Source organism: Pollachius pollachius (genome assembly GCF_949987615.1).
Source record: "Pollachius pollachius genome assembly, chromosome: 20".
NCBI lineage: Eukaryota > Metazoa > Chordata > Actinopteri > Gadiformes > Gadidae > Pollachius > Pollachius pollachius.
Genome location: NC_136953.1, coordinates 2,075,509 through 2,092,395, shown reverse-complemented (window position 1 = coordinate 2,092,395; position 16,887 = coordinate 2,075,509). Strand labels below are relative to the sequence as shown.

The 16,887-nt window shown below is 46.1% G+C and overlaps 1 protein-coding gene across 1 annotated transcript in view; it reads right to left on the bottom strand.

The window, feature by feature from the left end:
* The window catches only part of clasp1a (cytoplasmic linker associated protein 1a), a 133,555-nt gene that overhangs the window by 97,038 nt on the left and 19,630 nt on the right, over positions 1–16,887 (bottom strand). Inside the window, exons 3-8 of the mRNA XM_079757971.1 lie at positions 16,371–16,449; positions 12,643–12,746; positions 12,354–12,445; positions 10,660–10,735; positions 9,580–9,677; positions 7,856–7,926 (exon numbers count right to left, since the gene is read on the bottom strand). Coding sequence (XP_079614097.1) covers positions 7,856–7,926; positions 9,580–9,677; positions 10,660–10,735; positions 12,354–12,445; positions 12,643–12,746; positions 16,371–16,449 — 520 coding nt within the window. The remainder of the gene's footprint in view (positions 1–7,855; positions 7,927–9,579; positions 9,678–10,659; positions 10,736–12,353; positions 12,446–12,642; positions 12,747–16,370; positions 16,450–16,887) is intronic.

Genomic DNA, 16,887 nt, shown 5'->3' with positions numbered 1-16,887 from the left:
AACATACCATTGCTGTCAAACTGTCATGAGAGTATGATTGAGGGATTTGTTCATTTACAAATCTCTGATCACCTGAACCTAAGGTAAGCAGGTTATTTCGACGTAACCTGAACCTAAGGCAAGTAGGTTACTTCAACTTAACTTGGAAGCTACATTCAATACAAAGCAAAATACCAGATTGTATGTGTTGAATTCATGTGTTGTATGTGTTGAACTCATTCAAAGAAGTGAGAGAAACACAAATCAACCATGAACAGCATGAAGCAATCATTGCTATACCTAGAGTCTAAAATTACAACCACAACAACAAATGACGAAAACCCTGCTGGGTTGCTGAATGCTGCAGGATCTCTGATCTCCGCTGAGTGGGGGAGGGGGAGACCGAAGAGAGGAAGAGCAGGTGGTGGTCTCCCATGACTTCGGTGGTCAAGAGCCAGCACAGTGCAGTCACTGTGTGACTGCTGTAGCATGTCCACCTCTCAGCTACACCAACACCCACCCACCATCTAGTTATCTTGCCCAACAGCCATGACCCGTGATTTCAATAAAAAATCCCAAAACAGAAGAAGTAAAGTTTTCAATGAAGAAGGTAGCAGGTAGCAAGACTGTAAACACACACCAGCAATCAGTAAGAAAGATCTGCAGGAGAACGCACATACATCCCTATGCATACTAGATGGCAGAAAGTGATTGCAAAGCAATATGCTCTACATCTACCCGTGTGTGTGTGTGTGTGTGTGTGTGTGTGTGTGTGGCGTACCTTCTCCTGCTGTCATGGTGCAAAGCCTTCCTTCTACGCAGAGAGGAGCTACTGCAAGACTAGCGTTGCTACGCAATTGAATATTCTGCTCTCTCTCTCTCTCTTCTTTCTCACTCTCTCGCTCTTTGTCGCTCACTATCTCTTACTCTCTATGTTTTGGCACTCTCTCTCCATCTGTTAGTCTCTTTGCATTTCTCTCGCCCTGCTCCTATGTCTAAATACCTCTGTGTGTCCTATATACAAATCCCTGCATATGACTATTCAATGCCGATCTAGAGTTTGTTTTGATTAATCCCCTCTCTCTCTCTTTTTTACTCATGTGCTCGCTATCTCTCTCCCCCTCCCTCCTTCACTCTCTCGCCTTTACTCTCCGTTTGTGTTTCTATTCCCCTCACCCCCCTCCTGCCCTGTGACAACTTAATAGGACCCCCTCCACTCCCTCTCTCTTGCTGTCATAACTGGATAGGTGCGCCGTGGAATGAGCGTAAGTCCTAGTCTTCAACTAGGACCTCAGACAGGGTCCTCTTTGATGAAATCAGGTCTCTGCTAGGACATTGGCATGCTGAATGCATTCAATAGATGACAATTATATTCAATTGTTTAGATGGTACACCGTAAGACTTTGATGTTAATTTACAGTGAAATTCTATCATTGAAAAATAGTGCATTGTGAGAGTCTCAATGATTATTCAAGAATTTCATCAGTCAATGTTTACATTTACAGCCATATACTGCAAATAGCAAGGAATCTTGGGAAAATAACATTTGCCTTGTTGTAGTTGGGGGGAATCGGGCACCGCCACCGAGGTACTTACGGTGGTGGGATAACATCTGTGTTGGTTGTGTGTCAGGTTGGTGATGAAATAAAAGCCTGCTCTCGTAGTCGAGCGGTGTTAGGGGCGAGAGAGCGCCAATCAATTAAAAGTTGTAGTATTTAAAGTAGATAACTGAAAAATGACAGCGGTATGTTGAGATTACATTCTCAGTGAATTTGTAATTTTACAGTAATATTACTGTAAATAGTAATAGAAAAAGAAAAGTTATAGAGTGAAGTAACATTTATCAAAGCCACCATAGCTTTGGCTCATCTGTTCCCTTGAATTCTCAACTGCTCTCTTGCTCATTCACCTGTACACCTGTAGTATAATGCTACGGTTAGTAAGTTCATCTCATTCATTTACTAACAAGATGGGCAACAAACCATATGTGGATTCTCTAGACATTCTAGAGAGTTATGAGTAAGAGTTATGTTGTTCGAAACCATGGGCCATAAAGAGCCAGCCACTGTTACGGATGGAATTTCAACACTATGGGCCCTATCTTGCATCCGGCACAATTGACTTAATCACTGGCGCATGTGTCGTTGCTAGTTTGCAACTGGCGCAGAGTGTTCTTTTCCCTCCTACGCCACGCGTCGGTAAATAAGGGAATGATCTTGCGCCCCAAGGGGCGGTTCGGCAAAAGAAGGAGGCGTGTTCTGGCGCAAACGTTCCTTGGTGCTATTTTGCAGTTTCAGAAACCACTTGCGTCACAAACCAGGAAATACCTGGTTTAAAGTCGGTGGCGCGTTGTTCAGATGCTATTTTAAGGGCGCATGCATAATGTTGCTTGTGCACCTCGCGCATACACTTTGCTTCTCTCATCTACCTAGACACACATTCTTGGTAAATTATTTGGGAAAGAACAGCTGATACAGCGGTAATAAGTTATAGCAAACACATATTTTCTTGACACAGACATCGTGTACATGCCCAAACCACATCTACGGGTAATTAGGCTACTTCAGACCAACCCATTTTAGATTTAAGAGTACTTTTTCGCGCCGGTAAAATAGCGACATCGCCATAGAACCGCCCACAAAGCTACTTGCACTTGGAGCTTCTCACTTGCGTTTCAGACCGTTAAAATAGGGCCCTATGTGATAAAAAAAAAGTGTTTTAGGCTGAGAGTAGGATTCTTGTTTAGTACCTTCATTGTGTAACTGTTATGAGCGTTATAATAAGCGATGTTCTACGATAATCGATGATAATCTGCCAAACACCGTAGTGTTATACTACAGGTGTCCGGAAAGCATTTGCCTCGGAAGCGGGTATTAAATACATCACTGCTCAAACGGAGCTTCACAATCGACACCCACCGTAGCGCTATACTATTTGTGTCTGGGAAGCCTTATCCTCGGACGCTGGTATTAAATAAATCGCTATCAATCCAAGTGTTCGAAAAGGCTTACTTTCTCATGGACACCAAAGTCAACCGCTGCCCATATAGAGCTCCAAGTGCCACACAAAGACAAAGCTCCACGCGTCCACACACAGACAGAGCTCCACGCGTCCACACACAGACAGAGCTCCATGCGTCCACACACTGCCCAGACAGAACTCCACGAGTCCACACACACCGCCCAGACAGAGCTCCACGCGTCCACACACTGCCAAGACAGAACTCCATGAGTCCACACACACCGCCCAGACAGAGCTCCACGCGTCTACACACTACCAAGACAGAACTCCATGAGTCCACACACACCGCCCAGACAGAGCTCCACGCGTCTACACACTGCCAAGACAGAACTCCATGAGTCCACACACAACGCCCAGACAGAGCTCCACATGTCCAAAAACACACCACCCAGACAGAGCTCCACACGTCCACACACACACCGCCCAGACAGAACTCCATGAGTCCACACACACCGCACAGACAGAGCTCCACACGTCCAAACACACCACCAAGACAGAGCTCCTAACTGATGGTAAAACGTACACTATGCAGGATATAATACCCCAAACCATGGAGCTCTGTGTGTGTGATTTGATTCTCTGGACAGTTTTCTCCAAAGCCCCACCAAAGTCAAGTCACATGCATTCAAAGTGAAATGGCAGCATAGCGAAACCTTTTATAGTAAGGAAAGCATCAGCAGTCTACAGTACATGTGTATACTTAGAGGAACCGGGGGATTTGGGGCTCGTTATTGTACATGTTCGTAGGCTGTATTCATGGCGTAAATATGGAGCCTTTGGTATTGTGGCAACCCGGTCCCAACACCTCGATGAAGGCGGCCCAGAGGAGCGATGGTGGACGGAATTTAATAAATGCCTCATTTGGCTTAAACCGGACCCTGACATGTGGTGATTCCAGAGTGACAGAGACATTCCTGGGGCCAGGTCGCCACATATGGTTGAGGATGCGGGCAATTTGACCACGTTACGGACTATTTTGGATTACCAGCCCACTTTCAATGCAGAACCCGGACGGAGCCACAGCCGTGGCCGCTGCCCAGCGTCAGCAACGGGACCAAGCAAACAGGAAGCCGCTACCCAGAGAAACATCGCCCAGAGCCTCGTCCTTCTCCGGGAGGCGGTACTATGACTCACCCAGCAAGCATTGCGCGAATCCCCGACCTCCGCACCTACCAGCCGCCTCACCAAACTCGGCCCGGATGACGACGTGGAGGCCTACCTGGAGGTGTTCGAAAGGACAGCCCGTCGGGAGAGGTGGCCGGAGGACCAGTGGGCTCACATACTGTCCCCCTTCCTCACCGGACCCACACAGCAGGCGAGCCAGGATCTGACACCGGAGCGCGCCAGTCAGTACCCAACGTTAAGTATGGCTCGCAGCCGGTGAGGGACCCAGCCTCCTGGATCGGGTTTTAATAGATAACACCATCCGTCAGCTCCCGCCAGACGCCCGGAGAGCAACTGGAGAACTGGCAAGTGGCTCAACAGCTGAGTTTCAACATCCGTCCCCATCGCGGCCCGCTGTAGGGACAGGTGAGGACCGAATTCCTCACAACCATCACCCCCACCGAGGCCGCCGAACCTCTCCCCGAGAGGATAGAGACGGTGCTTTAGCTGCGGACAGACAGGTCACCTAGCCAGACACTGTCCCGGAAACCGGGATGTATCCATGCCTTCGGCCTTCACCGACGAGGGACGGACAGGACTGTATCTCCTGACAACCTGTTGGGCTGATCAGAAGCCCGGGGCCCCAAATCCCCAGCGGGCGTACAAGGACACTCAGGCCCTCCTGGATACAGGCAGTGTCGTGACCCTCCTACGCCCCGACCTAGCTGGGGGAAGGTGGGGGGAGCTCCTTGGAGCTGCAATGTGGTCGTGCGGACCCCCCGAGGGGTGTTTACGGCACGGGTCGGGATCGTGCCCCACCTCCCTGTACCCCTACTCATTGGTAGGGACTGTCCAATATTCCACAGGCTGTGGAACCCCGAACCGGGTTCCCGACCACTAGGGGACCCGCCACGACTGCACGGACGACCAGGCCGACCCGCTTATGGTGCTCGTGTGGCCCACTCACCCCCAGTAGAGTCGTCTGCAGAGGACGACTCTACTGGAGGAGCTCCAAAGGGGATGGCCCCTCCCTACTGGGTACCCCAGCCCACTCGACAGGAGGACCCCACCGAGCGGACTCTACGTGGCCACCCCTAGACACCCCGGACACCCTGACGGCTACCGAGCAGACCGACTCACCAGCAGAATCTGAGAGCTCCCCTCTCAACGAGTTCTCGGATTTCTTTCCAATAGGGGGGGAGGAACAGATCGACCTGGACAGTTCGCCAGCGCCCAGCTACAGGACGATGTCTTGAAACGCGCCTGGGGTCACGCCCTGGCCCATGATGGCCAAGCTTGGGAGTCGGTGTGTTGCTTACCACAACCTCACTTCAGCACCAGGGCGGGCCTGCTGTCGGATAGTAGAGAGGGGGGGTGGGGGGGTGGTGACCGAACAACTGGTGGTACCTCGCCCTTACATTAGAAAATTCCTGTTCATGTCACACTCCCATCTGCTAGGGGCCCACTGAGGCATGGATAAAACCAGGGAGAGGATTTTAGACCGTTTTTATTGGCCCGGGGTGAAAAGAGACGTCATCCAGTACTGTCAGACATGCCCCGAATGCCAGCGTACTGCCCCGAGACCCTCGGTCCGAAACCCTCTAATCCCCATGCCGATTATTGAAGTACCGTTTGACCGGTTAGTACTTGACATTGTCGGGCCTCTCCCGAAGACCAGCCGGGGTCATCGGTACATTTTAGTATTGGTGGACTACGCCGCCAGGTATCCTGAAGCCCTGCCCCTCTGCGCCGCCACCGCCAAGGCTGTAGCTAAGGAGCTCATGGCTCTGTTCAGTCGGGTAGGGACAGCCAGGGAGGTACTAACAGACCAGGGGTCCTGCTTCATGTCACGGGTAATGAAAGAACTGCTTAGCCTCCTCCAGGTTAAACAGCTCCAAACCTTGGTGTGCCACCCCCAGACAGACGGGCTCGTGGAACGTTTCAACAAGACCCTCAAACAAATGCTCAAAAAGGCCATGCACACCAATGGGAAGAATTGGGACCAGCTCCTGCCACATGTTCTATTTGCAGTCCGCAAAGTGCCCCAAGCCTCCACGGGTTTCTCCCCCTTCAAGCTCTTGTTTGGGAGAAGACCAAGGGGACTCCTCGACCTCGCCAAGGAGGCGTGGGAGAGTCGGCCATCTCCTCATCACACCATGGTGGACCACGTGGAGCAGGTGCGGGACCGCATGGCGCAGGTCTGGCCCATCGTCCGGAACAACTTCCGACAGGGCCCATTCCAGCGGATGATGGACCAACTCCTTCGGCCACACCAGGCGTACGCAGCAGCATACAAAGACGATATCATAATCCACAGCACCAGCTGGGATGTCCACCTCTGACAGCGGCGGGCGGTCCTGGGGGAGTTGAGGAAGGCCCGTCTCACGGCCAACCCAGCACAGAGCCGCCTGGGTCTCGAGGAGACGTCATGCCTGGGTTACCAAGTCGGACGTGGGAACTTCCGACCCCAGGAGGGCAAGGTTGAGGCCATCCGGGACTGGCTCCGCCCCACCTCCAAAAAACAGGTGAAATCGTTTCTTGGTCTGGTAGAGTACTACCAGAGGTTTATCCCCGGCTTCGCCACTCTGGCCAGCCCCCTAAATGATCTGACCCGGAAGTCCCTGCCAGACCGGATAACCTGGTCGGAGGCAGCAGAGAGGGCATTCGGTAACCTTCAACAAGCTCTCTGCTGGGAACCCATCCTGATAACACCTGATTTCTCTCTGCCCTAATAGTCCACACCGATGCGTCCGAAGTGGGACTGGGAGCGGTACTCTCACAGGTCCGGGCGGGAGAGGAACACCCAGTGACCTACATCAGTAGAAAACTCCTCTCCAACGAGAAGAACTACTCCACCATGGAGAAGGAGGCCCTGGCCATCAAATGGGCCATGGACAAGCTGAGATACTACCTCCTGGGCCGGAAGTTCACACTCGTCACCGACCATGCGCCACTCAAGTGGATGGCCAGTGCAAAGGACACGAATGCATAGGTGACGAGGTGGTTCCTGGCCCTTCAGGATTTTAGGTTCCAGGTGGACCACCAGCTGGGCAGGGAACACGCCAATGCCAACGCTCTGTCTCACCGAGATACTTGCCTCTGGTCGGTCAGAGACAACCCGAGGTTTCAACCAACGGTGGAGGAGTGTGGCAACCCCGTCGCAACACCTCGGTCCAGGCGGCCCAGAGGAGAGGTGGTGGACAGCGTATACCGCCAATACCCACCAGCTGGCACCAGAGAGCGTCCATCACGTAACACTAATCAGCGCAATGGAGAACACCTGCGGCAGAGCAAGAGGAAGGCCAGGTGACATTAAAAGGCTGTGTTTTGTTTTCTTAGGCAGAGAAGCTGGAAGCACGTTGCGACCAGGGAACCTCCAGGACCCGATTTTTGACGGATGACGTTTGGCGACACTGAACGCGACACCGGAACGGATCGCCAGATGGGAACGAACTCCCGCATCCAGGGAGGCGACCGGCCGTGCCGGAAAAACAATTGCCCTGACTCTTCCGTGGCTCACGGAGTCACCAGTATTATTTTCGTTTTTCCTCGCGTTGGGAGCAGACCCACGCGGTTCCCGTTTGACATTGGTGTGGTGATTCCAGAGTGACAGAGACATTCCTGGGGACGGGTCGCCAAAGTATCAAACAACACACACAAACAACCACGCGCACACACTCAACCGCACACATTAGACTAGGTTAACACTCTAGCAGAAAGCTTAATAGAGAGTTCCATATTAAACACTAACCTGAACCCGGGGTCGCCACCATGTTCCCAGATCTTTGGACTTCATCAAATTTATTGAAGATTACATTCAACCTGCAGAGAGAGAGAGAGAGAGAGAGAGAGAGAGAGAGAGAGAGAGAAAACTGCTTCATCATGGCAGAACAGAACCAGAGAGGGAGCAGGGAAACAAGGAACGAGCACAGTGGTGGAGTGAAATTGTTCATAACTGTTACCATCAAGGTCTGGATGGATGGAGGAAAGGTTGTAGCAGAAGACCTCAGGGGCTAGGTGGTATAGTTCAACTGAAGGACTAGGAGGTGGTGGTTATGTAACAAATCTGAATCTGGCCATAAAAAAACTAATTTAGGCAGTACACTGAGCTTGCAAGTGTGTATATGTGTGAGCGTGTATATGTGTGTGTGCCTGTGTGTTTGTACGCGTATCACATTCAATCACGGATAATTACTTTACATGGATGGAAGGATGGATCAAATTTAGTTTATAATCCTAACTAACAATAATATTTCCTAAAAAAAGGATATGTGGACACAAAGGACAAAAGTATGTGAATAAACTAAATCAATTGATTAAAAATGTAATTAATTGAATTGTATAATAATATAATTGTATAAATATAAATACATATACTGTGTTTCTATTTTTTATTGTATAAAAAATAGAAATACTGATAGCGAGCTAGCTCACACGGGCTAGCTTGAGGCTATGGCTGAGATAACAGGGGAATTAAAAGATTGAGGTTTCGATCTATCCTCAGCCTCGTCACCCAGCACCCAGCAGAGAGCCAGTCATCTCCTCTGATAAAGAAAGCCAACTTTAGCACAGGCCGAATTATTATGCCTTGGAGCATTTCACTTTTTCAAATTGAAGGATTTTTGATTTACCCATGTCTAATCCTCATCTAGACTCACAAGTTATTCAGACTCTGGCCAAACGTAAGGGTTCCAAAGAACATGTCATTGAATTGTGGATGCATTGATTGATATAATTTACTTCTACTTTCATCCAATGTGATTAACAGTGGATTAGGTAATTGAGGAGCAGGTAGGGTTGAGGGCATCTTGCTCAAGGATTCCTAAAGGTCAGCTATGTATATGAAGAATTGAACCTAGTGCCTTTGCCACACTACCATACCCTTCTATCTTTCTTTAGATACTTTGTACTCTATTGGCATTGGATGAATATGCTATGATCTATGATGTACGGACTACCATTAAACTAGTAAAAATGTACTGTGTTTGTATTATATCCTTTAGACACCACAGAAAGGCGTTGTGGGAGTTAGGGTTAATTGAGGATGAGAACCAAATAACTCCTCTCTGAGGCTGTATACAAATCTTTGGATACTTTGTAATTGGTGGCCTGTGGCAACATTGCAGTTAAAGTATTCAGCGCAACAGAAGAACATTCAGACTCCCTGATGTATGGTGCGGTACGGTTAGGTGCGGCTCGGAGCGGGAAAGCTCGGTTACAGTTCGTATTTCCACCTCCGACAGTTACCTTATGGTAGATAGCGGTTTAAGCTGAATGGCGATAGCCGCGGCAGCTACGTAAGCATCGTGACATCATAGCAGCGCGACACATTGTAGCCTGCCAATAAATTCAATGAAAAAGAAGGCTGACGGACTTAACAAAGAGAGACAAGAGAGACACCAGCAGGTTTTCCCAACGGCCACCCATTGCCTATGTGTGTGTTTGTGTGTGTTTGATAAGGTTTAGGTGAAGTACCGTGATTGCGGCAGACCCTTCTTAGTGAGGTCCATCCTGACTCTCTCTCCCACGTGTTTGTAGATCTCCACCAGACTGCTGATTGCTCCATCACGAACCTGCTCACCAAACACACGCATTCACGCAAACACACAAGCACACACCACCATTACTGTCTGCTCTCGCCCCTTTTCCTTCCCCAATTCTCTTTCTTTGTCTCTCTTTTACTCCATCTATCTTTAAAAGGTCAACTGATCCTTAGATTTATTCAGTGGGGACGGTGTTTGTTCTGGCAGCTACTTATAGTTAAACAAAATGGGAACTAACGGAAAGGAACCAGTCTTGTATTCAAAGTCTGAAGCAAAAGTCTCGTCCAAACTAGGTGACGGTACTTGAGCATTCTTGCTTTATGTTGTTCAACCAGTCAACCTCAATGTGACCTTCTTTGTAGAAGATCTCTGCTTTTACAAGCAGAGAAGATTATGAAGTAAATGGACTGCATTTATATAGCACTTTTTCTGTAACCATTGGCCACCCAAAGCGCTTTACAATGTTCCCTTACAATCACCCATTCATACACACATTCACACACCAACGGCGGAGTCAGCCATGCAAAGGTGACAGCCAGCTCATCGGGAGCAGTTAGGGTTAGGTGCCTTGCTCAGGGACACCATGACACTCAGCTAGGAGGTGCCGGGTATTGAACAATACATATACAACATCCTCCATGTAGATGTGCATGTTCTTAGGTGCAGTTCTGAAACCGGGCACCAGGGGGCTCTATTGTCCATATGAACCCCTCTTACCAGGCTCTGCTCCTTTGTGTCTGGGCAGCAGATATATTGGCCGATCCATGACACTGCAAACTAACTACAACTCTGTTATTTGAATGATGAATGATTAGCTGTTTTGTGTAGAAGCCTTTGTTCATTGAAATCTTGCTGTTTCAATGAACAGAGTCAATGTTCTTGTATATGATTATACAATTGTTAAATAAGGCTATTTATTAGCCTTGTCATTAGCCCAGACCGCTGTAAATGTTGGAAAACTGAAGTATCAATTGTCGTTCCTTTTACTTTTTTCTAACAGTCACAGTCCTACCTGGCTGGTTGGGTCCCCCAAGAGGTTACATATGTGGGGGACGATTTTACTGAGGGTAATTCCCTGGGCACCGTACCTAGAGGGGAGAGGAAGAACGTTTTTGGTGTTAACAATATATGAACTCAGATCAGTTAAGAGCCCAAACGTCTGAAATGGCTAAATGTTTACTTCATTTGAGGCCTTTAATGCGTGTGTTCATGAATTAAGTTGGGCACCCACGTTACAGGTGGCTGCTTAACGTGGTGCACTGTTATATAAAAGAATAGAAGGGCTCAACTCAAAGGCAAAATTGACCATGGTGCTTTGTGCGGACCAGCTGAAAGTAGGAAAGATCAGTGAGAGCTTCTCTGTTGAATGTGTCTCTATATCAATTTTCTTCATATATTCCTTACACAGCCCTTCTAAAAGCTAGTGATGGGCAAATGAAGCTTTGGCAAAGCACTGAACCACTTAGGCACATACTTTCGAAAATGGGTTCATTACTTGAAGCTTCACTAACAGTGACCTCTCCTGGTGAAGAACCAAGGCTGCAACTAAATTATACGGGCTAGATAGTGGCCAGGACGCTTTAAGACAGTGACATAAATCTAGTGCGTACACACACACACACGGTGTGTGATTATACACACATGCACACATATACAAAGATTGAGATATCATTATATTTACAAATGGAGATTAATGAATTTGTGTTATTGAGCAGAGAGTGCTTGGGGAAAATTAGGATATGCTTGGAAAATATGGCACGGTGTGGTTGTGTAACCAGGGGGTATGTGGAATAGGGAATATTCAAAGGTTTTGATTTAGGAACATTCTTTTTTTCAACACTTTTTGGACTGAGCCCGTTTCTTTTTTATTTGCTCTCAACTTCTCCACATTTGGAGAACACTCGTTTAGAAGGCACAGATGAGGCCGTTGTACCTAAAAATTGTTGCGTCAGTATGAAGTGATGAGGGTACACATTTTTGTGATTGATCCAGTACCAGTATGGTACTGGATTGAATGCAATGTAGTTGAATGAAGTTGAATGCAATGTTGTGCATTCAACTTTTTATGCTTTAAAGGCGCTACAATTCAAACTTGAAACGAGGCGGTGCCAGTTGCAGTGGCAGAACCTGAGTGGTCTGTGTGTGGCGCCCCGAACCACTCAGGTGATTCATTCAGAGAAACAAGCGTTTGCTGTTTCTGACGTCATATCTCAAGTGATTTTTCCGTACCAAAGCAACCTTCGAAGCAGTGGTTTTTATGGCTAGTGTAGTTAATGGTATGAAGCACGTATCGGCGCTTCAGTGTCAGACTGCCATCACTACCTGGGTGACATCAGTAATCCTTAAATCAGGAGTAATGCGGGCTAGGGTCTGCCTTTTAATGAATTTTTTAAACAACAAATAATTATTATTGTATGCTTTGATTGAATTAAAAAATCATGTATAGTAAGAATACTTTAACTCAAATCGATCAAGAGCCCAAACCTCTGAAACGTTGCAATGTTTACTTTATGTGAGGCAATAAATGCGTGATTTCTTGAATTAAGTTTGGCATCCAATGTTAAAGTGAGCTGCCTAACACATTATGTGGTGCACTGTTATATCGGGAATCAAAGGTGCTCAACCCAAAATGCAAAGTTGCCCAAAGTGCTTCGTAGGGAACGCCTGAACTAGGAAAGATCAGTGAGTACTTCTACCTATACGTACGTGCTGAGCGTTGTGATGAGACAAAGGCACACTCCCTCTCTGGTCCTGGTGTTCTTGTGTTTGAATCCTCCCAGCATCCGGTCCCATATGTACTGCACAGCCACATGCAAACGCACACACGCGTACAAACACAAACATATAGAGGCAGATTTTATTATACTACACAAAATAATAATACAATTTTCAGATCAAAAACAAATTAAGAACAAAAACATCATAGGTTGCATTGGAGCCCAAAAACAAAAAAAAAGGGTTTTGTGTGTGTGTGTGGTTGAGTGCGTTTTTTTACCTGTGGGCTGGCGACCTGCTCCATGATCTTGAGCAGCAGGATCTGGTCCTGGTCCCGAACCTGGTCTTTGGAGTCCCCCAGTCTGTCTATGAGGCTGGGCAGGACTACAAGACGACACAACAATGTTATGCAGAATGAATATTGCAGAGCAACTGACGGCGACCCCCCCCTCCGTGGCTGGGTTACAACTATCTGCAGTCCTGCAGATTTTCTTAATTAATTTCTATTAGTGTGGTTTTATTTATGTGCACGAAGGTTAGGTTTTCATTTTCAGGAGGATGCTAAGATGCCAACTATCCAGTGGCAGTTCTAGGGCCGGGGCCACAGGGGCCCTGGCCGCTTCTGAAATCTGATTGGCCCCCTGACGTGGCCCTACTCCGTCAATCAATTGACGAGAAGAACTACCGGAGAATTCAACGATCACAGATGGAATTTCACACCCAAACTATTGGCGGCAGTAATGTTTCAATGCAACTTAGGAGTAGAAGCTTGCAATAATTTTTGCTTGCAACTTTTACTGTTATTGGCTGAACGTTACCAGAGCCTAATATTCTCGGATGTTATGCGAGGCGGGAGAAAGAATCCATCCGTCCATCCAATAAGAAGACAATTCTTGGTTAGTCACAAATCCTCGTGTTGGTTGTCATTAATATATGAATGATTTTTTAGCTGCTGCTCTCACAAATTTTAGGTTTGTTAACTAAATTGTGAGCACTAAAGTAAACTACTAAACTTGTAAGTCACTAAACTTGTTTAACCCTTTTTTTTATTCTGAATTTGCTGTGCTGTGCTGTACTTGGTGTGTGTGTGTGTGTGTGTGTGTGTGTGTGTGTGTGTGTGTGTGTGTGTGTGTGTGTGTGTGTGTGTGTGTGTGTGTGTGTGTGTGTGATGCATTGCATTCAATGAGTTTTATGCATTGTATCCTTTATGCATAGTATACATAAATTAGAAAATCATTAAGAACCTAACTGGCTGATCATTTTTTATTAGCGCGTTTGATAAAGGTATGACTGCCAAATTAATTTGCATACTGAATAAATTATTTGTGTGCTTGGATGTACCCTGTACTTGGCCCCTGAGTGTAACTTGTGGCCCCTTAATAGCCCCTGTTTCAGAAAAATCCTACAACCGCCACTGCAACTATCCTAACATACTCAGCAGCATAAATATTAAGTAATAAAGGACATAACAAGCATGCTAAGTAGGGCTGCTTGATTATGGAAAAAATCATAATCACGATTACTTTGGTCAATATTGAAATCACGATTATTCAAACAAATTATTTTTTGAGTATGAAAACATGATGCAGTTATTCAGCATGTCTCTGTCAAAAACACTTTGTAAATGAGAACTTTGAAATTTCGCCTTAAGAAAATACACAAAATGGTCCAAAAGAAAATGTTCAAATCTAAAATAATGCACAGATATGTATCCAGCTGTTCTGCACTTTCTATAAAATATTTTTTAAAAAAAAACTTAAAAAAACTTGATAAGGGGAATTTTGTGATCGTTTGATGCTAAAATCGAAATCGAGATCGAAATTCAATTAATCGCCCAGCCCTAATGCTAACCACTTAGCCTTCGGGCCATTTTTGACCTTTTTTTAGGTTTTGCACTGAGCCTACTCTAGAGAGCTCTGCTCCTTCATAGTATGACCTCTAATCACATGCTTGATCTCTTTGGAGAGCTGAGAACCAGTGAATGAAGTCTCCAGATCCTTTTATGTAATGATATGTCCATTCGTTTTGGTCAGGGTCCTTTTGGAGACTCCAAAAAAGACCTTTGGCTACCCAAAATGCATACTGTAAACAAAGCATAATCTTGATCTCAAATGAAAGGTTACCCTCTGGGCTTTCTTGGGAACCATTTAGATAGCATACCAGATGTTCTGATATGTAATGAGACACACACAAAAATCCCATTTTTAGCTATTCCACCTATGCAATTTTGACAAAAAAAAGTGGTATAAAACATCAATACTGAAATAGTAAAATACTATAAATAAGTATGTACAAATAAACAAAAAAAAGTAAAATTATAATAACTATGTACAAATAAACATAAATAACTATTTACATGATTCTCTCCCTCCCTCCCTTCTTCTCCGGGCGTTTAGCCATCTTTTAAAATGTCCATAAAACCACACTCCACAACAAAAATAAAAAAAAATAAAACCACACACGAGTGCGCAAATCAACCACCTGCTCCACACTGGCACTCTGGCGACGAGCCTGCTACTTTACGCACACCCCTTGCGCATTTGTTTTCTTAGCCACACGTGAGACGGTGTTTGACATGCTGGATATCGTCAGAAAGGTCTTTTCATTAGCTATTAGGATATCTAGGCCCGTCCCCGACACTTGCTGTCTGCTGGTGAAGCTGTCAATCAAAGTATACATGCCCTGTTTTGATAGTGATCCCCTCATTGGCTTGTAAGGCTTGTTTACAAGGAAGTATTGGTCTTACAGACATGTGTGAGGGCTCTACGTCATCGTGAGACCCTGGCGAACACAGTGGACGACAATAGCGGAATTTAAACCCCAAATAGCAGTTTTCTACCAGAAAACATTGCAGCGTTTCGGTTTTCTATTTTTCGGCTGCTTTGTATAAGATTGCTTGTGCATATACACAATGTAATTAGATTAAATAAAATTGATATTCGATTTCTGTAGACTCTTAAGAACATTTCAAGACCCAACATGAAGTATCAACTCATTGCTACACAACGACGGTAAAGTAAGAATGCACCAAGGGAGGGGGAGGGTGAGGGGAGCTACTTTGACCTAAGACACTAGGATATATTTGACCTATATTCGCTAAACATATTTATTCCACCGAATGGTTGACATTGGTTGACATTCCTGAGATTCTAATCTTTCAAACGGTGTATGACATGACTACATCACTCAACCTTATGATGCCGAAAATTGACCTAGCATGTTGGGGGAAAGGGGTGGTGTAACTAAAACTTGCCCGCCGGCATGATTTGACGATTAAGTGGCTAAGTGCCCTACCATGCTAAGTGCACTACAATGTTAAATAACCTAGCATACCAAGTACCCGGCCACTGCTAATTACCAAACCAAGCAGCGTTAAGTAACCTAGCACGCTGGCCTAAGATGCTAACTACCCTAGCATATTAAGTACCCTAAAGTGTGAACCAAGCAGCATCCTTATATACTAAGTCCAAGGTGGGACAGAACCAGATAAAAAAGAAGAAACATATTCTTTTGTAGTAGTTGTCACAGCAGTGTATTCAAAATATCGTGCAATAAGGGATACCTGATGGCTTTTGCAGTCCCAGGGCTCCTTCCTTTTCCTTTAATGTCTGCTCTATGGGACTATAGGAAGGGACTAGGGAGGTGGATGTAGGATACAGCTTGTATTTGGTTGTAAGGACCAGTGCCAGGACCCGCGCCAGGGCCAGAGCCACTCCCCCCTTGCTTGAACACACCCCTGACCCCACCCACAACCACACCCCTGACCATGCCCCCCAATACCACCACATCCATCTCATACATAGTCTGCAATGTACAAGTACAATGACTTCAAAATAGGATGAACTTAGTTAGGTGACAATTTAATCACAAACTTCAATCCAGTTTAGTTACATTTTGTGAAATAGGGGTCAATTTAGCTCAACCAGGTTTACACATCCTTCCTTTCAGTGGAGTCAAACAATATAGCTACGGTATCGTAGGAAGCATTAAAGATGACGGGGATCTCACCTGTTCCCACGTGGGACCTAAATCTCTCCTGTAGCCTGGTCACTAAGGCAGAGAGGAGGTCCAGACCCAGCAGTGCCACCTAGTGGAGGAAATTAGAAAAAAGATATCCAACAATATTATTGTCTGTTGTTTACCTTAAAAAAAAAAATTGTAATTACATTTATTTGTTAATAAATGTAACAAATAAATGTACTCCCAATTGGAAAGCTGCAATTGGGAGTCTTTCGTTTAAGATTCAGTTGTTATTATGAAAGGATAAGCACTTCTCCAATATCCACCACACCAATGTTCAACTAGTTAGAGAAAGGCCTGTGAATAACAATAAACATCACATAAACAGAACAGTTAGAAGTTGACAACATGGTTGTAATCTGTTGTACTGCTGAAAGTACCCCTGGGATGGGCACCGGAAGGCTATCTATCCTTGTCATGGGGTGAGGAGCTGATGGACGTAAGGTGAGGACAGCCCTGCTAACAACCACATCGACACTTTTCGCATCACCTGGGAGACTTCCCA